The 21122-nt window shown below is 36.0% G+C and overlaps 2 protein-coding genes across 10 annotated transcripts in view; one reads left to right on the plus strand and one right to left on the minus strand.

Moving 5' to 3' along the window:
- LOC129787221 (uncharacterized) overlaps positions 1–21122 on the minus strand; it is a 74483-nt gene that overhangs the window by 29487 nt on the left and 23874 nt on the right. The gene's annotated exons all lie outside the window — the stretch shown is intronic.
- Positions 1–21122, plus strand: part of LOC129787218 (uncharacterized) — a 38533-nt gene that overhangs the window by 14958 nt on the left and 2453 nt on the right. For 2 of the 8 annotated variants that reach the window (XM_055822616.1, XM_055822611.1), the window contains exons 1-4: positions 15726–15852; positions 17821–18102; positions 18316–18675; positions 20346–20840. In XM_055822616.1, coding sequence (XP_055678591.1) covers positions 17892–18102; positions 18316–18675; positions 20346–20840 — 1066 coding nt within the window. In that variant the 5' untranslated portion in view covers positions 15726–15852; positions 17821–17891. Of the gene's footprint in view, positions 1–15545; positions 15853–17820; positions 18103–18315; positions 18676–20345; positions 20841–21122 lie in introns of those variants that run through there. The other 6 variants (XM_055822617.1, XM_055822613.1, XM_055822619.1 and 3 more) reach the window with 4 other exon arrangements.

Consider the following 21122-nt stretch of genomic DNA (forward strand, 5'->3'; position numbering starts at 1 on the left):
TGATGTCAGAAGTATTTGTTATAAGATGTCGGTGTCTCTTCATGACACTTTCAAGTTTCGCCCAGAACTGCCTTCAGATCAGTCATTCCACCCTGTGAGGCTTTTAAGTGAAAACTTTAATTGGCGCAGCAGTGGTATTTGCCGCGACGTCAAAATGTAACACTGGGAGACACAAACGCACATCCCAAAATTAAACGTTTATGCTGTTTATTTAGAAAAAAAAATAAAAAAGAGAGATTTAAAGCCAGCCACAGATGTTTCGTTTTCAATCAGACACGCGTCCGTCTGCCAACGATCCGCTGATTAAGAAGAATGACCAGCAATCAAATGGATTTTACGGGGGTGGATGAACTCCCAAAATGTGCTGAATTTCGCAGCACTTTTGCATATAAAAAATTCAGCATATTCGAGGATTTTTTTCAATGCCCATTTATGCTTTTCCAACACACCATTTATGGCCGCCCCCGAAAATCCATAATAATCCTATTGTTATAGTATATTCATGCTCAATTAAATAGGATTCCCCAAGGGATTCCCTCGCAGAATCATCGCTCAAGGGTTCAAGCCCCTTAATGGGGATGTATTGTGCATTGCTAAAGCATAAATCTGAATTCAGAGAATTTAGGCTTATAGTTTTTGTTGAAAATAATAAGCTCTATATTGAAAAAATTATATAGAATATACATAATACGGGAGATAGGCCTTGTTAACGTGAAAAATGTGCCACATCGAATGTTGTACACTTAAAATATGGGATTCATTACTCCGTTGATTATATACGATACTCCCCATAGAATTCATACAGTGAAGGAGAATCGTTTAACAATTTCAATTTAATACCTATCAGAGTTGATCATGGAATGGGAAATTAAAATATAGATGAAGGATTAAAGATGAAAACAGTTTAGAAGTATTAATAGCATATTTCCAAGTAATTTTTCAGTAAATTCTTTTAATAATTTAACGTTTTTTTATTTTTAATTTTTTGAATAAAAATTGAAGATTCGAAAGCTTTGGATTGAAAGTTTTAGAACAAAAAATTTCGATCCGAGTAACATAATTTGGTCAAATAGAATTTTTAAAAAAAAAGGAATGATAAAATTATTTTGAATAAAATTTAAACGAATAATAACATAAAGTAATAAATTCGCATGAAATAAAGGAATTACAGAATAATTGTTAAATAATAATTAATTAAACCGAATAATTATGCATTTATGCGTTTTAAGAAACAATTTTTTAAGAACTAACTTTGTAAAAAAAATATTGATTGAACTTCAATTTAGAAGCTTTATGAAGAGAATTCTCAGAGCTTATCCTGGCGTAAATAAATATCTATTTAATTTATTAAAAAAAATCATTATCTTTAATCTAAAAAATTTTTATTCGTAACGATCTCAACTCTACTTGTTCTATGATCCCTCATTTGTATGAAATTTTTTAGCACATTCAGTTCTTTGCTAAAATTTATTGACTGGGATTTTATGAATACCAACAATATAGATATCAGAACGTTGTGCTATTCACAGAACGATTTAGCTCATATTCCACCACATTGAGTGTAGAGCAAATGAGATTACCTCGGGTGCTAATTCAGCAATGGCATGTGATTTCCCTCTTATTCCTATCAATGCATTGTGTCTCACACTGAGAATTTATGAAGTGATGCACGTCAAATGGGATTCGCCGGAGGAGACAAAATGGAGCAAATGCTCATAACTCAATTTGTGTTATTTCGAAGGATACAGATTAGAGAGCCATTGACTCACATCTTTGCAACACTTCAAAAGGAAACTCTCCGCCGCCCGGAATTGCGGGGGTGGCACTCCAGAGGCGCATTCCAGTGCTATATAGAAATGAAAATGTTTTTGATGTCTTGGATGCCAATCGATGGGGAGAATTCAAATTGAATAGTGCTGTGCTGTGTGGCTAGGGAAGTGCCCCGTCACAATCTATGGGGGGTATGGTCGTTTGATGTGTCGGCACACATTTTGTTTACACAAATGCAATGAGTTTTGTCCGGTGGACTGCACCTGATTGCATACATAGGCGACAGCTCCAAAAAGCAATTCTACCACCCCACAGTGCTCGAGGACTTTTTGCACGAATACCCCGCAAAGGATGTCTCATTGTTGGCTATTGTTGAATTTACATTTTCAGCTACATTGTTGTTCTCTTTTTTCCACCCTGCACCACACTGCGAGGAAAATATCGTGCAAATTTCAACCAATGAATCTCCATAAAATTCCCATAAAACTTCAGCAATTTCTCTCAGTGCTTTGCCAATTTGCAGAGATGTGGCAAAACGTTGACGAGGTCAGGGAGTTTCCACACAAAAAAAGAAGAAAAAAATTACCAACATGAATTATTACAGTTGGAGGAATTGAAAATGTCTCTTTTTTTTCGCCTGAGAACGCGAAATCCATTTGAAATAAACCACGTACGCCTCTTTGGAAAAGTTAAATCCTTCATCAAAGTCATGGATTGTGTGCTAAAATTGGAACAAAAGACTTTTCAACACACAAAAACCTATTTAACAAAATAATATTCTTCATAATTTTTAGTGCCAATACTCGCGTCATGTCGGCCTTCGTTGGATGATTTTTTTTTATAAAAAAAAAAATATATATTGTGCTGGATGGCAAATCATCCAACCACGGAGATTTGCGACACTGGCGTACCCGTATTGTCTGGAAGAGAATTTAATTTGCGTGATTTAGAACGCAAATGCCGATACTTTATTGGATTTTTCAGGGTGGCCCCATGGAAGTTGAAATGTTTGTGCAGCCACATATACGGAAGTATTCCACCCCCTGCGAATCTCTGGAAATATATTGACTATATATGATTTTTTTTCAACCAAATCTCCTATATCCTTTCATGTCTTCCTAGGCATTTCAAAGGCGATTTGCAGGCGTGCAAAGAGCTCGTATAGGCGAGCTTTCCCGCCAGATCGATGGAATGAAAATGTCGGAGCTGTGCGAATTTAATTAAAGCACACAGCAGGAATTCATATTAGAATTCATTCTAAATCGATTTCCCGGGAAATTCTAATACCTCCCCCTGTGCAAATTAACATATACAATTTTTCCCCTCCAAGATGGAAAGCAGAGAAAAAATTTCTTTCTGGGGAAAAAGTTTTCAAGATACTCCTGCAAATAAATATTGCCCCGCTTCACGATGGTAGCCTGAGAATGTCGCATTTTGCCAATAAAACTCGGCTAAATTATTATAAACAAACCCGTAAGTGGCTGCCATGAATATTCATTGAATTTTTCTACCAAGTGCACGCCACACCCAGGATAGAGAGAAACATGGGATTTCCAAAGCTGATGAATCACGGAAGAAAGGATATCTCGAGAAGTCGAAGAATAATGGAATCCTGATTGCGAGATGTATTGTCGACGGTTCACAATGAAATCCGTTACATACAGATGGAATTCCATGCATTTCTGAATATCAGGGGGTTTCATGCTTAAGCATGGATATGCTTATGTTGCTGAGTGAATGAGAGAAGCCAACGGAGAGAGATTTTTTATATCAATTTTATAGAGATGTGGTAATCAAAACTACTACAAGAAGTAGAATATTTTCTTGAAGAAGAAAAAATGCATTTTTAGTTTATTTTAAGAGAAGAAAGAAGTTTATTTTAAAGAAAAGATTTTTAACAGAAATGACCGCAATATTCATCAACTTTTCTTTAATTTCTTACCAAAATATTTCTGAGGAAAAGCAGGAATCGTTAATATTGCAATTTAAAAAAAGTTATACTTTGTCAAATGAATATTCTTTTCTTATGGATTGAAATTTAAAAAAAAAAGATGTACATACCTAAATTTTATATCGTATCGCCATACGATATGTACACCCGAATTTTTATGATAACAGAAAATTCTTCTTACTTTTTAAAGTTTATTCATTTGTTGTCTTCAAAAATTCATTATTTTTCATAATTAAATTCATCATCCAACTACCTAAATATCTATGTAATTAAATTAATAGGGGAGGGCGGGGCTAATAAAGTCACTTATGGGTTCGGAAAAAGCTTAAAATATCATATTTCCTAGCTAGATAGAACAAAATGATCTGAGAAAGAGTTATAGAGCAGTAAATTTCCTAAAGAAATGAGCTATACATTTCGCTTTATCTATTTGGGAAATATGATATTTTGAGCTTTTTATAAACCCTTAAGTGACTTTTTTAACCCCGCTCTCCCCTATCTAATTATCTTAAAGGATTCCCCACAAAATTTTCACAAAATATTTCACAGTTTTACTCACAAAATAGCACATAATTTTCTAAAATATTTCACAAAGCATAGATGATGAAAAGCTCTAAAAGCTCTAATGGTCTGTGAAGGATGGAATGATGATAGTATAAAATTTTAGTGACCATTTAATTAACAACTCTTCCAATGAAATTCTCCAGAAGATGGAATTTATATTGTTTTCCGCGAGGGGGAATTGCATTGCTGACCCCCCGCATAAGCTCCCTATAAATGATTATGTTGTCAAGTACGCTGATACAAAGTTGGTGCGGAAAGCTCTCAAATTGCTCAGCATATTGCAATGGGAGTTTCCCGTGCTACCCATTATTGTTGCACCCATTGCCCGGATGCATTTCCAAGGAGTGCGCACACACACTCCTTCTTCAAATAAATTGATGAAGAATGTTTTCGAGATTGTAACATTGCATTATCTCGTTTCTATGGATATTTCCCTATTGAGCGAAAATTGAGTATCTCGATTATCGAGATGGGAGATTCTTGACATGCGGGAAGATCAATGGTTCAATGTATGGGGTTGGCAGCATTGCTGGCTTCTGTATTCGATAGATTCATGGAAAACCAAGATGGATTGTGGGTGTGATACTGTCTTTTGCACCCAAATTAGAATTTCCGGGAGTGTTCAGTAAAGCACAATACACCACTAAAATAGTTACGAGGTCACACAATCAAACTTGTGCAACCGAGTTTCATGGTGGTTTGGTTTAATTACGCGAAACATTCAGATTTGTGGATGGGGGGAGATGGGAAATGCTGGGGAGCTGAAGAGAAAGTTCCCTGCACTATTTTTCACCCCAATATGTATTGATACATATCGAGGGTTGGAAAATATACTATACTAACTCATTTTTGTTGATTTTCAGGAGAGCGATTTGAAGTTTGAGATTTACATTGCTTCTTATGTAAATTTTTTTACAGTTTTCGCTGTAACTTTGTAGGGAACAAATATTCGAATTTGTCCTTTTGAGGGAAGATGAGGGACATCAAAAACAATCGAAAAATGCGTTAAAAATATACTATACTAACTCGACTTAGTATAGTGTATTTTCCAACCCTCGATATTTATTTGGGGAAACTAATTTGTTTGGTAGCTTTGTTCCCGATTTTATTGATGGTTTTGAATTTAAACATTTTTTGGTGGTTTGATTGGTTTTGAGAGATTTTTTTTGTTAAATAATATTTATTTTTCAGTCAAAAGATTTTTTCATTGAAGATTTTTCGAAAATAAATTAAAACGAGACGACGAAAGACAAAATATTTCATTTAAGACAATATTCTGAAAAAAGATTTTTTTTTAAATATTCCGGCATGAATAAAATGACATCGATTAATTCTGTAGCGGATATTTTCCTCAATGGTCTCTCTTCACATCAGCATTCATTCCTTGTTTGTTGTCTTCAAGGAGAGCCATGAAGCAGACGAGTTTCCAGAAATCAAGTGTCTCACGCGTTGCGCACGAAGAAGAGCTACCTGCTGTATATATGTATATTTTTTCACCTGCCTCGCTATAAATACACTCCAGTCTCATCCAAAAGATGACAACCAATTCACCTTCAATCTCACGATAAGCCCAAACAACACAAGATGACGAGAAGTGATTGAGAAAACCCAAAAAGTTATAACGCCTTGGGGGAAAAATTATGGAAGGATGAACAAAAAAAAACTCCATGAATATCTCTATTAGCGGAAAATTTAATTTTCACGAAAATTACTACACCCTGACACCGAGCGGATGGTCAATTTTTTTTCTTCCCTTGGGGTGCTTTTGTGTGTGTGCGTGACAAAGGCGAGCTTTTGTTGAAAGTTATCCCTCGGAAAGAAATTTGCGAATTAATCTCAAAAATAAATTACCCGCAGATTTAAGTAATTAGCATACAATTTTCAAACATAATCACGTCATTTTATGAAAAACCCATATATAGCTAAAATAAATCACAATATAGCACTATCGCATGGTGAAAAAAAAAGCAAAACAGCGTGATAAAATCCAATGAATTTGCATAAATTTTTAATTTAATTAGTAGAAAGGTGAGAATTTTAGTATATTGATTAAAATAAATAACCATCCCACAATTGGGAATTTGCATAAATTATTGCTTTGGGGTTTTAGTTTACAATTCGACTATTTTGCGGATTTCAAAGTGTGCGGCGGCATATAGCGTTCAAAAGTCACCACAAAATGAGCCTCATCATCTCAAATTTGCCAATGAAATATGTAAATTAATGGAAACACTCAATTATTACACCATTATGCCATTGTTATAGTCAAACACATCAGGAATATGCAATTGACTTTTGATTCTTGCCATACAGTCAATGCGATCTATTATTCTCATTGAATGTACGTACATGAGATGAATATATAGGAAAGACACCTATGCGTGATAATTAGCTAAAGAAAGCTTTTGTTAAAAAAAAAACCTTCTGTGTATGGAAATTTTTACATAGGAAAAACGCGTCAGAACTTCATAAACAGGATAGCAATAAAAAATACGCATAGACATGCAATTTTTTTAAAGAATTGTCTGGGAGATTTAGAATAAAAATAAAACTGGAATTAAAAATGTTAAAAGAATTCTTTATAACGTAAAGTTTATATAGAATTTTTATGGCGCTATTTTTCATTCTACCTTTATTTGAATTTTTAAGCAAATACTAAAAAAAAGAAATATTCCCGTCTTTTATGCTTGCCTTCCACAAGCATGAATTTCAGCTTATCCGGCTTAGTGGAAGATGTCGAAGGACGGAAAGATACCACTCCTCTTGTACTTGACACATTTTTATGGTGTCCCTATTGGTGATTCAAACACACTGCATAATAAATAAACTTTTATATGTTGGTATGGACAAATTGTGGAAATTGCCGAAAATTTGCACACTCGTGCAACATGTGCGACACCAACATTTCCTGCCTCGCACTATCTTTTCACCCTGACCTTTCCCACTACAACAAACCACGAAGAACGGGGGGTAGATAAATATATATTCCAGCACTGTGTTCAGGGAAAAAAAAGTGAGATAGAATAACTCCCCCTCCAGCTACATTGAAATGTGCATATAGTGAAAAATTCGTTGGGAATGCACATAAAATCTCAGCAAGAATTCTGCAGAGAGTTAATACACGTAGCCCATGGGGTTTCTCTATCATCCCCAGCATTGTGCTTCCCGCACCATTTTCTCCCCTTCATTATCCACTCATTGATGGAGCAGAAAAGGGATTTTTTATGGGATTTTCCTCATCCCCCACCCGAGAAGAAATTAAATTGAGTCGCAGGTGTTGCGAATAATTTCTCATTTCACTTTTATACGCGCGCCGCATCCTCCGCGCGGAATGATGTATTTTGTTTATAATACAAAGACATGCGGGGAGCACTTGCTTTTGATTGAGAGTACCTCATGAGCACTACGCTCAATCTATTCATAAGTCCACAGGCGCACATACATTAATTTACATATAATTACAATTTTATTTATTTACCAACTGTTGAATTACTTCAGCACGACATTGTCAAATGAACGTTTTATTTGTATCTACATTATTTCCATCTCTTCTTCTCACTGTGAAATAATCTCTGTATAATAGCAATTTATTTTGTTGGAAATTTTCATTCTAAATGACGTGCACACTTGGGGATTTGGGAATGTGCGAAGACAATACGTTTAAGTGGTTTAAGGAGATGAAGTGGATCATTTTGAAAAAGCCACATAAAGAAGGAGATTTTATTTGAAGTTTTTTAGCTGTGTTTCTTTCAGACACAGCTTTTGTGTACCGAGCAAAATCGAAAGTCGTCAGATCGGGCTCAAACTTGGGATGAGCACGAATTAGGGTCCCCACATTCCAAAAAACGTATGCGCCAAAAAAATTTTTTTCCGGCCGTCCGGCCGGCCGGCCGGCCGGCCGTCCTTCCGTAGTTCAACCATAAATTGCAAGAGAACGGTAATAGATAGAGACTTGCGGTAAACGGCAAAGTTTAAATATCGATCGGAAGACATCCGATTATGATGTCAAATTTTACCCCCCACCCCCGCATCCGCCATTTTGAATAACCCCCAAATTTTGTTTTCGCTATATCTCAGCCGCTATTATAGCTAGAGGGCTGAAATTTTGATATGTTGTAGGGCCCATCAAGAGCTTTCCAACGATACCTTATTTTCGAAAATCGGTCAAGCCGTTTAGTCAATATGGCCGCCACAATTTTTCATCGAAAATCGACCATAACTCGAAAACGGCTTGACCGATTTTGATCAATCCGGGGTCAAATGAAAGATCTCAACAAACCCTACAACTCTCTAGAACATCCGAAGTTTCAAAAGTGACCGCTAGGGGGCCAAAAATCAAAAACAAAATTTTCGATTAGTTTTCGATGAATATCTCGAAAACGGCGACATAAATTTTTTTCATTTTTTGATATGTTGTAGCTGACTATATTATCTAGCTCCATGCCAAAAATGAAGAAAATCTATGGATCCGTTCTCGAGATATAGCCTTCCAAAGTTGGCATGTCATATCTCGGGTTCTACAAGTCCGATCTTGATCAACTCAAGCGCAAATGAAAGGTTTCGAGAAACCCTACAAATGTCTAGAACATTGCAACTTCGAGAAATGACCGCAAGAGGCGCTAAACGCAAAAACAAAGTTTTTGAAAATTTCGAACTCGAATTTTTCGAAAATGGCGACATAAATTTTTTTCATTTTTCGATATGTTATAGCTGACTTCAAGACCTTTCAAACAAAAAAAAATTTATGAAAATCTATGGATCCGTTCTCGAGATATAGCCTTCTAAAGATTTCTTAGGGTATGAATTTTCAACTTTTCCCGACTTTGCGCGTTCTTAATTAATTCGCGTTCTAGTTTGCTCTCACAAAATTGGTACACTGAAAGAAACACAGCTCTCGTAAGCTTGGTCAGCTTACCTGTACATTTTTGTATGAGGATATCCGATTTGTCGTATAGAAATACCGTAGATTGAGGAAAGTTGAATATAGAAGAAAAGTCTCTAATCATTCTTTTTCCTAATTTTCATTTAGAAAAACTCATGTCTTTTTAGGACGTTAGGTCTCCTCGGGGGCTTCACTAATGGCAACAGAAAGAGATATTTTATTAAAAGACATTTTTATATAAAAAGAAAAAGTGAGTGATTCAAGAAAATTTTCAAAAACTTCAAGAACATATCTATTTAATTGAATACATTAATGTATCAAAATTCGTGTTTTTCGTCGATGGCAGAAAATTTCTCACTCAGAAAAACTTACGTTATTTCAGAGCTTTCGGCTCTGCTCAGAACCTTCATCTTTTACAAAAGAAAAAGAAAATTTCCTTGAATTATTGAATGGAAAATTCTCTTTTTCTTTTAAGGCTCCAACAGATGGACGAGAAATTTCTCGTGCGGTGCGGTGCGGCGAGGATTTCGTGGCCCATCGTCGCTTCGGATTGGCCGAAAAACGTTCTCGTACGGTGCGGTGAGAATGTGTGTGCCATCTCTCGCTTCTGATTGGCCGAAAACCTCGCCGCGTCGCACCGCACGAGAAATTTCTCGTCCATCTGTTGGAGCCTTTAGAAAATATTTTCTTTGCCTTTCATTGTATAGCTACTTATGAAGATTCAAATCGTAAGCAGAGCCGAAAGCTCTGGAAAGACGTGAGTTTTTTTCTGGGTGAGCATTTTTCCGCTACCTACGAGAAACCCGAATGTTGATAGATTGAAGAGATAGGTCGGAAAAATCATCATATATTAAAAAAAAAAATTAAAAAGTTCTTTGTCCGAGAAAGTTAGTTAACCAATTTTGTTAAAAGTCGGTTTTTATGATTTATCTATATAATAAAGAAAGGATTTCGTGTCTGTACAGCTATACAAATCTACACCGTTTGACCGATCGTGATGAAATTTGGTACAGATACTCCTTATATCAGGCGCTTTCGAATGGCCGTATTCATTTTCCCCCCAAAGCCCCCCTTCAGGTAGCCCCCATATAAAAGTCATGTATTTTTTGCGAATTTTTGAATTTGGCGCCTGAAATGTTGTATGAAAATGATTTCTTCTCTTTGCAATTTTTTTTCTTTTGGGATCGATAAGTGGCCCAAATCTGCCTTTAAACCATCATAATTTATTTTGTCTCTGAAATTTGCGCGAAGCGCAACAAATCCCCGCGAAGCGGGGCGAGGTAAATTGGAGCGAAGCGACAATTTACCTCGTTATTTATATCCTTATCTATATAATAAAGAAAGGTCTGTTTGTTGGTAATCTTCGTGTCTGTACAGCTATACAAATCTACACCGTTTGACCGATCGCAATGAAATTTGGTACAGAGGTTCCTTATAACAGGCGGTTTCGAGTGGCCGTATTCATTTTCCCCCCAAAGCCCCCATATAACTCTCATGCATTTTTTGCAAATTTTTGAATTTGGCGCCTGAAATGTTGTATGAAAATGATTTCTTCTCTTTGCGAATTTTTCTTTTGGGATTGATAAGTGGCCCTAATCGCCCTTATCTACTTTTAAACCTTCACAATTTATTTTCTTTAAAATTTGCGCGAAGCGCAACAAATCCCCGCGAAGCGGGGCGAGGTAAATTGGAGCGAAGCGACAATTTACCTCGTCTATATAATAAAGAAAGGTCTGTTTGTTGGTAATCTTCCGTCGTGTTCGGCTATACAAATCTACACCGTTTGTCCGATCGCGATTAAATTTGGTACAGAAGCTCCTTATATCAGGCGGTTTCGAGTGGCCGTATTCATTTCCCCCCCAAAGTCCCCCTTCAGGTAGCCCCCGTATAACTCTCATGCTTTTTTTGCGAATTTTTGAATTTGGCGCCGGAAATGTTGTATGAAAATGATTTCTTCGCTTTGCAAATTTTTTCTTTTGGGTTTGATGAGTGTGCCCAATCATACTTATAAATCATCACAATTTTTTCTCTCTAAAATTTGCGCGAAGCGCAAAACCCCCCGCGAAGCGGGGCGAGGAAAATTGGAGCGAAGCGACAATTTACCTCGTTAATAAAAAGCTAAAAAGTCTACAAATTACTTAAATTCTTTGCAATTCCTAACCCGCCAGAAATTCCCCAAGAACCGACAAATTCATTAAACAAAGTAGATAGATAAGAGAACAAGGATGTTGTTTCTAATGCAAAATCCATACACATGTCCTTCCTACACACACACACAAATCTCGTATACTAATTAATCACAAGAGACCTTTTCACTCCACCAACGATTAGTCAAAGTTTTGTGCTGAAAGGTGTGGGGGCGTGAAAGGGTTTTTGGTGAGTTGTCAACAAAATGTGATTTACCGTGTGAATAGCTTTTCATCTTTTGGTAATACATACATAGGTATTAGACAATGGGGCTTTGGGAGGAGATTATTAGTGAGACCAAGAAGCTCGCACGTAGAGTAATAAAATGTAATGTGTTCATTTTCATACCAAACAGCAAAACACCGGAATGTCTAATGCCTACAGTAATTTGGAGTGTAGTGCTTTTAGCGATCTCACGGTGAGCATATGCCTAACACCTGTGGTGATTCACAACACCCAATCACAGATACTTTCGCACCCACGTCACAGAAGGTCATTTACTCGCACTCACGTTTGTAGTTTGGATTTTGTATGATTTAATTTATTTATAGTTTTGTCTGTGATGACACCGCCAGAAGCTCTGGCGCACACGTAGTACATTTAACGAGGCAACACACCTCTCCTTTGATTGTGGTGCCTAATATAAGTTAAGTTCTGGGGCCAGACCATTCGCATGTATCTCGAGGTGCAAGATCAAAGGACTTGCCATAAGCATGCAAAACACTTTGTTGCTTTAACTGCGGGTTTCATTTTGAATTATATATAAATTTGCACCTCTGTTTTTGAGTGAAGAGTGCACTGTGAAAGTGAAATAAGACCCACAGGGGCTACTCTACCCAAATTCCCGGATACGCAATTGCATGCAGCGAGTGTCTCACATGTGAAACGCCCCTTTGAGGCATTTTAATTTTAATGACAAAACGTGTTATACACGTCCAACTCTATATAATTTTATTTAATTGCATGCTTTTTTCAACACAATGCTGATTTATGAATGAAACACAACATGCTTAACAAACTATTCTTGTTTGTTCTCTGTATATTAAACTATTTATTATTCTTTTTACTAAATTAAGTTTTCAGAAGGGGAAACTTTCACGTATAATTTTGGGAATTTTTTAATTGCTTTGTGAATGTAAAATTTAATTTTTTGATGCTCTATTTATTATTGTACATATCGTCATTTGTATTGATAAGCTTGTGTATCCTTTAGGTCCTTTCTAACGAGCATTTTAGGGTCTTTATTTGACAATCCTTTGACAGAATTTCGCTGAATTCTAAAGCTAGAAGGTGGTCATATAATTCAAAAATTTTAAAAGCGGTTTTCAAGTAGATTTTGAAAAAAAATACAAAAAATAAAATTTTCTTGCATTCTTGTTAAAAAGCTAAATTTTCAATTTTGAAAATTAGAAAAATCAATTTAATTTTTTAACATTTTTTTCTGTAGAGTTTTCAATATTTATTTAATCAACTCTTACCTTGACTCTTACTATCATTTTTTAATCATTAAAATATGTTCTACTTAATTTTTTTTAAATTCTTCCGATATTTTGACAAAAAAATGCTAAAATTAATCTCAGAGTTCACTCAAATAATTTATTCATAAAAACAAGATAAAATTGTCTGCAAAAGGTTCAAATCAGGGCCATCCTCCCCTAATGTATAGGCGCTCTTATAAATCACAGAGCATATTAATCAAATATTATTGCTCTTTGGGTGCCCCGAAGCGGGTTCAATGAATAATATTTGGCATTTAGATAGAGAATTTCAGCACGATATAACCCACCAAGAGGGGCTCATTCAGTAAAATTCATGGTCTTGCGGGCACAATTCATCTCAAATGGCAAACTCCAGAGCAATTTCAACAGATACAAATCATGAGTAAAAATGTTAATTGATTTCTTTAACCATTACACCCAGGAGCTCTGCGGAGGAATAAACTTCCTGAAGACTTTTGTCATTCTCTCTCACAGAGTACAATTGTCGATTAAGCTTGAAGGTTTTTCTCATTTCTAATTAAATAAATGAATAACGATTTTGTCTGCGAAATCATCTGAATTGGTGAGCACGATTGTTAGATTTATATCAATTCAATTGAAGGAATTGAAGTATCGCACCGATGGATTTGCCCATTCACCGGGCTTGAATATGCAGAGTCACCTTATAATCACTAAATCTATATTACCTCATGACAAAATGCTTAGAGAATGCGTTGCTTATGAAGGAAGCACACCGAGAGAGTTAATACATACTATAGTGTGAGAGTGAGTGGTATGTGTGACAGGAAGTACGTCTTTTGAAGTACTTAATGGATTTTTAATCCCAACCTCTGTGGGGGGAAAATGCGAAAATATCTCAACGTTTTATCTTATGAGAGGGTGTATCACTTGAGCGATGAAATTACTTCGATACAGCGAGTACTTGAGCCAGAAACCTCCCGCAGGGTAGATTGTTTAATACTCTTTTGGCTCCCCCGCGTACGCGCAAGGAGTTTGCTGTAACCGATTGCTCAATTGCTTTCTAGGGGTGTTAAATGAGATTTGAATGTTTCACACTTCCAATAAAAATCCTCTTTTTTCTTCATCTTTTAATCGACAATTTTTTGAGATCACATATCCCAGTAAAAAGGGGGCGATACATACAATTAAGAAAATCACGCTGATGGCATTTTGATAGCATCGTTTAAATTGAATCACATTTTACACAATCTTATCTCTGAAATCCACTTGAGCACATTTTAAAGGTACATAATAGTTCTTATATATAATGTATGAAGAATCAACATTGAGGTACAATGTTTATCTCAATAAATCAGAAATTCGGTTAACCTTCATCGTAAAGAGATGTTCTGGATTTAGAGATTCAGTTTGCAGATAATTATTGTTGCTCTTTTGACAAGAATGCTGTTTTGGTGTTCACATCAAACAAAACTTCAAAGATTTCACTGGAACTATTAGGATTACCTTGAGTGGGTAAATTAAATTTTCCAGACTTCCGCAAATTTCCTAGAAAAGACTCTGTTATTGATAGAATATATATCTCATGGCGGACACAAGAACTTAAGAGAATGAGGAATCAGTACGTCGATGGGTGAGAAATGGTCATTCTTCAAGACTTTGTTTGTTTTAAATTAATTTCTTTTTACGTTTTTGCTTTTCTTAATAACTTGAAGCAGTGAAGCATAAGTTTTATGTTAAATTTAATGGGGGCGTGGCTTTTATGTTTTCTGGTAATTTTTCTGTATTTTTTTAGACTGATCCTAGGGGAAAATTAGGAATTTGTGTGAATGATATAAAACCAATTACATTTTAAATTATGATAGAAGATCATTAAAGACATCAAAGATTTAAGAAAAATGTAGACAATCAAAAATTAATTTTGAGTTACAAGAAGTGGGCTAGTCCTTATGAGCTACTAAAGCTCCTTTTTTGAAAGTTTGTTTTGACTTCTTAAAAATTTTATTTGTCTAATTTTATCCTATAATAAGATCATCGATACAACCAAGAGTGAATAGACTCCTCTATTAAAATCGCGTTAAAAATGAAGGCAAAATTAATCAGATTTGCATGAAAAATCAGTTCTCTAGGACGATAGCAAGCAGACAAGGTGGAAGCAAACATAAAAGTAATTAAAGCTTAAATCGAGCACCAAGAGAGGTGCTGCCAAAGCTCTTACCGGCGATAACGTTTCACGTTCAATAACCCATAATGAATTTATGTGCTTGAGAACGCTTCAACACCCAATAAACCCAATACGTCATTTTCACAAAGGATGATCAATCAGGATGGTGTACGAGCGCATCTATCAGTATTCATATTCCCAGAATGAGATGAACCCTCGCATGAGACGAAATAACCCGTGTGATGAATAAGTCCATTTTTTCCATCGACGTACAAAAGAGAATGAAAATGAGTAAAGTGGAACGATAAAGAGAAACCCTCCTTGTCATCAATTTCAACCTGAATTTCCCAATAAAAGCGATGAATGATGCGCGACAGTGGCTTATCGGTATACGCATACAACAAATATTGTCCCATATATGAGTGTGCCTTCCAAAAAAGGGGGCCACACTGAAGAACGGCTTAAGGCTTCTACTGTTCATAAGAATCTTGTAGGTAACTCACATTCGGTATAGAACGGTGACGTGTGGCACGAGACATTACATCATCCTCTCTGTGCGACTGCTGAATATCGTGCCGTTGCTCAAACAAAACTCACGCGTGGAGCGCGGGAAAAAACGCTTTCATGCGGTATAGAGTTCAGCTTTTGGCGGAAGTACCACCCGCACACACAGAGAGGTGGGAGGAGGTGTCAAAGAAACAAATACTTATCGCTATTGACTGAACGCTGTATATAACATGAAACATCTTGCTGACAGGAATCAGTTTGAAATTGAATTTTTTCGATGTCAATTCATGTTCTAATTCCCAAATCAATTAGAAGCGCGCAAAAGTTCGTGTGTGAGATCATCAAGGGGAAGAATTTATTGGAGAATAAAGTGAGTTTCCTTCTTCATTTCAATAACTACTCCAAGGATTTGGCATGTGTCCCGAATCCTATATTACGTGCGCGACCTTATTAATTCAGTGATTGGGAAAATTGGCAGGCGTAGTGCAGACAACCCATTCTAAACCATTGAGCTTTTAGAGAGTAAAAGTGAGAAAAGTGGTTGAAAAGTGAAAGAACCTTCAAATTATTGATGAAGGGTGATTTGTAGTCAATAATTGGTGCAAGAAAAGTTCAAAAGTTTAAAATTTTGATATTTAGAATAGCATTCAAGGTCAGGAGTGTTGTGTGCTTTCTAAAAGTCTTTTAAGTTGATTTTCCTGTGAATTTATCATTCTTTCTCAACAACTTCTGTTTGCAGTTGAATAAATAGAAAATACGAGGTGTTAAATACATCTTTTGTTTGAGTTTAGAATTTTAAAGAAACCCGAAATGATTAATTCTTTACATATTATTTTTCTTTTTATTGCAAAGTAGCTTATAATCACCAGTTTATGAAAATTTTCTCATTGAGAAAAAAATTTGACTCTTTTGTCTTGTTAGAGAACATAAAAAAATTAAGAAATTGATTTAAAGGGCCAAAAATGCAATCTTTGCTGGCATTTTTTTCAGTTTTAGTGTGACCTTAGTGAAAAATTGAGTTTATTCAGCGATATAGATTTTCTATAAGATAAAATGGTTCAAAATTGTTTTGTGTTTGAAAAAGTTTTTCATAGACCATTGAATAAACTCCTTTGTGTAACTAAAATGTTTTCAAAACAGACTATTTATTGAAAAAATTAAAAATTGAAATTTGTTGTTTTTTATAAATTTAATTAAACTTAATGGGGAAAGGGAAATTTTGTGCTCTATTTTTCTTTATAAAAAATTCAATGTACATAATTGCATTTAGAGCTTTAAAACTTTTTCCAAATATTAAAATTAAAATTATGAAATATTAATGTTTGAAAATGTAATTATTTAACTGGAAACACTGGAAAGTTAATGAAATTGAAAGCAAATTTTTTCAACGATATTTCATGTTTAATTATTATGCTTTTTAATTGAATTCCAAGCTACAGCTTTTAGCTTGATTTTAATATTTTTTTTAAATATTTTTGAAAGTTTTTTTTCCCAGTTTATTAGCGGATTGATGTGAATGATTTTATAAAAAAAGATTTCATAACAATTTCTGAATGAAAATTCTTACCACTCATTTAATTTTAAGAAATTTTTCCTTAATTTGTCTAATTTCCCCGAATCCTCTATCATGACAATTTATGTATTGATTTTCTCATCTGTTTGGAATAATTGGTGGATGAAGGTAAATGCCCAAAACCTTGGCCTCTGCCACCGGAGGAAGACCCACCCTAAAACATCTGTATATTGATTTCAAATGATTGATTAGTTTTTCGGGTGACCTTTATAAATTTTCCAATATATATATAGTGTGTGAGATATTGAACTGGCAATTTTAGATCTCTCACCCACTCCGAGGGTACGAAGCTCGTAAAAGCCGCACGACGTGTGTGCCAAAAAAAAAATACACCCTGACGTCCGTTGTTGTAGATATTTCAGTCGCACTCCCTTTTTTCGCGACACATTTGGGGATGATTTGCAATGGATGGGGTTTAAATTTAATAGGCTGTCCGCCCCTCCCAATCAATATCAAATAAAAGTCTCCCGTATGGGGTGTCAGCCGGCACCATTTGGCGGAAGTCGTGCTCTTCGGGCGTGGAGTGTATCGAAGTCAATTTTCTCGTTGGCTGTTTGCAATATATTTAGAAAAGGGATTATCTGGGTGAAAAATCGACAGGAGCACCAGGCAATTTTTTTCTTGCACACCATTTCCCTGTGTGCAAGCACTTTTGCAATGCAAATCCAACCGAGAATATTTCCACCGTGATGTCGGAACAATTTAAGATTTGACGGTTCAATGAATTGCAAATTGTAATGACTTTGTACTCCTTTTTATTTGCAGCTCCTGGAACTTTTACGGATTTGAGCAGAACAAATAAAATAAAATAAAAGAAAAAGGAATCTCAAAGAAGGATGATGAAAGTAGTAGTAGTTCTTTATCTACTTGTGCAGTGCACTCTACCAGTGATTTCCGGAAAAACATCCCCCGTTGATGTGACGAAGGAAGATGGGAAGGTTCTCAGTAAATCGAATTCACTCCGTGACTCGATTCCTAACACCAATGTCAAAGGGCACGGTGGAGAGGATGAAATAGTAGAGAACTGGAAATTGGACCCGTCCCAAGGTTAGTTTGCTCACTTTTATATTTCCTTTAGCCCCAAGTTCTGGGATGGGGGGAGGGTATCTTTTGGGTGTGTGATGTAGGCAACCCATGTGGAAATTTATTAAAATTTAATGGAAATTTTCAATCAAAGATTCTCCACATTTCTCCTTCGATTTATAGCAAGTCTTTCCGATTTTTTCCATCCAATCCAAATCTTATATTTTGTGCTTATAGACATACCTACTTCCTCCCACACAGCCACTCCACCCAAACTATTTACCGCCTACAAAGAGACATATATTACGAAGGCGGCAGCAAAGAAATTCCTGCAGAAAATCCGCTCACTGAAGAAACCCTACACGGACAAGGAGTACGACGACCTACTTCAGGAAATTGTACTTGAGCCCAAGCCTACGTCTAAATACTCAATCTACGATAAGAAGTATTTTGACTATTTGCCATCGGATCAACAGGAAGCAAAATTGGACCAGGAACCCACACAGCAGCCTCATCATCGGCACCATGGACATAAAAGACGTTCAAAGCGTAACGCAGATACAGAGGAAGAGAAGAAGGTCACCAAGAGGCACTCAGGTAACAAAAAAAGATTCCACAAAAGTTGAGTACACTAACCGCCCCAACCACCCCCTAAGAAAACATCAAACTTCCTCTCTCGGTAAATTTAAATTTAATAGACCTGTGGGCATTAAAAAAATGTCCCCATTTCTGAATAGGTCATGAACAATGAGTAAAAAAATCTTTGATTTTTAATAACTTTCGTCCATTCCACGTTTCTTTGTCTCCGCATGCTGAAGAAAATGCAAGAAAACCTTTAGCAGATGAACCACAATTCAGGACGAACCTATCAATTATTCACCATGCAATCCTCTTGCATTCGTTGCGGGAAGAAAATTAAAGAAAGCTCTTTGCTCATAAAATTCCTCCGTATCTTGAGAATCTTTGTCATTGTTTGCATTTAATCTCCTATCAGAGAGAGAAAGAAAAAAAGAACTCCTCCATCTCATGGGAGTTTTTAAAATTTAACCATCAACCTCTAAAAATATTTTCTTTGCATCTCGAAGAAGTTCCATTGCGGGGAAAACTATATAAACTGGGAGAGCTTTAACTTTCGTATACAAACATGAAAATGTTGAGAGAATATCTCTTTTTGAATTTGCTTTTCTGTGGTGGAGGGAGTTGAATCATACATTTGAGTATAATATTTTGGGATGATTAAATTATGTAAGGAAAATCAAGGGAATGATACGTTCTGTGCTTGAAAGGAAGCTTTGGAAAGTCTTTGATATATGAATGATGAAAATTTTGAGTTTTTCCAGCCTTTACAGTGACCTTTAGAAAGGCTTACGGAGGGTAGGAAAATTTTCTTTTCAAAAATTTCCTTACTCTTCTTCTTTTGTAAAATTCATTAGAGCTCCAAAGGCTCCCAAAGTTAATCATAAAGATTGAGAAAAATACTGCAGAATTAATGAGAGCTTTTGCTCTTTCTAGCGAATGCAGAAACTTTTAATTTTTGCATGCGGATTATCCCGACTCATCTTCAAATTTGCTTAAGAAGAACAAATATTTTTCTTTTAAATATTCTTGGAGAAATAAATTCAGGATAAGCTCTTATTATTTTAATGCTCATCCTACAACATAAGACAATTAAAGTGCTCACTGTGTGATGAAACAAGGAATTATCTTTCCTAACTTACGAATATATTGACATTGAACTAGGAATTTCTCTGTAATTAGATGAAAAGTAATCAGAGGGACGTTATATGTAATTTGCAATCTTCTCATACGTTACACCCGTTGATTTTGAAATGGAGATTAATTACTGAATGTGTACAGAGAGCTTTTAGTTTTGTAACGAACTATTTATAGTGATAAACTTAAAAGCATTAATCCAGACATTCTCTCTCAATATGGTTTATTGGGAGTCCTTTGAGAGCAATATGGGAAGAGCATGAAAATGTGGTTTGTATCCTATAATGCTATTCACAACAAAACATTAATAACTGGCGGTGTGAAGTCCATGTTTTGTGCTGAAACAACCTAATGGGGGGGGGGGGGGAGATGTTCTTGTTTTCACACTGATACTGTGGGGAGGAAAATTAATTAAACAAATTGTTAAACTGTATATGCGATACATCCATTTGCAAAAGGAAGCTTTCTCTCTGTGTAATGTTGGGACTCCATTGACAGCACTTCCAACAATGCAAAATGAGATAGATTGTTGAAATGTGTCATGTGCATTGTAGGGGCTTGGTCGAGGCATTTTCTGGAGCATGAAAGGCGACACTATGAGCATCTTAGGCGTGTGGAGGAGGAACGCAATCGAAGATATAGCCAACACTACCAGCCTGTTGTCTATTCGAATGACATCTACGTACCCGTGAGTGCAGACCCGACAAATCCATGGAATAATCCCTTCTACCGTCCACGCCTCAATAACTACTACCTCCCACCTGATCCATCATCACAATTTGTCGTACATCCCCAGCAGACTTTCATTGGCTACCCCATCCCTGGAGTTGTCTACAACGTACCCTTTCCACCGCAGAATCCTCCTGTAAATCAAGTCACGCAACCACCAACAACTACTCCTCCCAAACCTACTGAAATGCCGCCTCAAGTGCAACCAGAAGTGCCTCCAGAGGAGCCCGAGAGAACAATGACGCGCTTCGGGGAGGAAGATGATCAACCACCAGTGTGGGATGTTGTTGAAAAACCTTCCAGACTCATACCTGAGAGACGTAAGTCGTGGCATTGCTTTCCCATGAATTTTCAAACGAAACTTTAAATAATTTATTTTAATTTTCATTGATTGATTGACGTCACACATAGTGCTATTATGCTATCAAATATAGGTCAAATACAGCGTTAATTTGCGGTTTTGGATTTGAGGCAAATCATGCTCTTTACTTGCTAAAATGTCGATAACCACAACACTTTGCACACTTTGCATTACAAAGTTAACGAAATAACTTTCAATCGAATTGATTGACTTTTATGAAAATTTTGCACCCTCACCCACC

This window comes from Lutzomyia longipalpis, chromosome 1 (genome assembly GCF_024334085.1).
Source record: "Lutzomyia longipalpis isolate SR_M1_2022 chromosome 1, ASM2433408v1".
NCBI classification, from domain to species: Eukaryota; Metazoa; Arthropoda; class Insecta; order Diptera; family Psychodidae; genus Lutzomyia; species Lutzomyia longipalpis.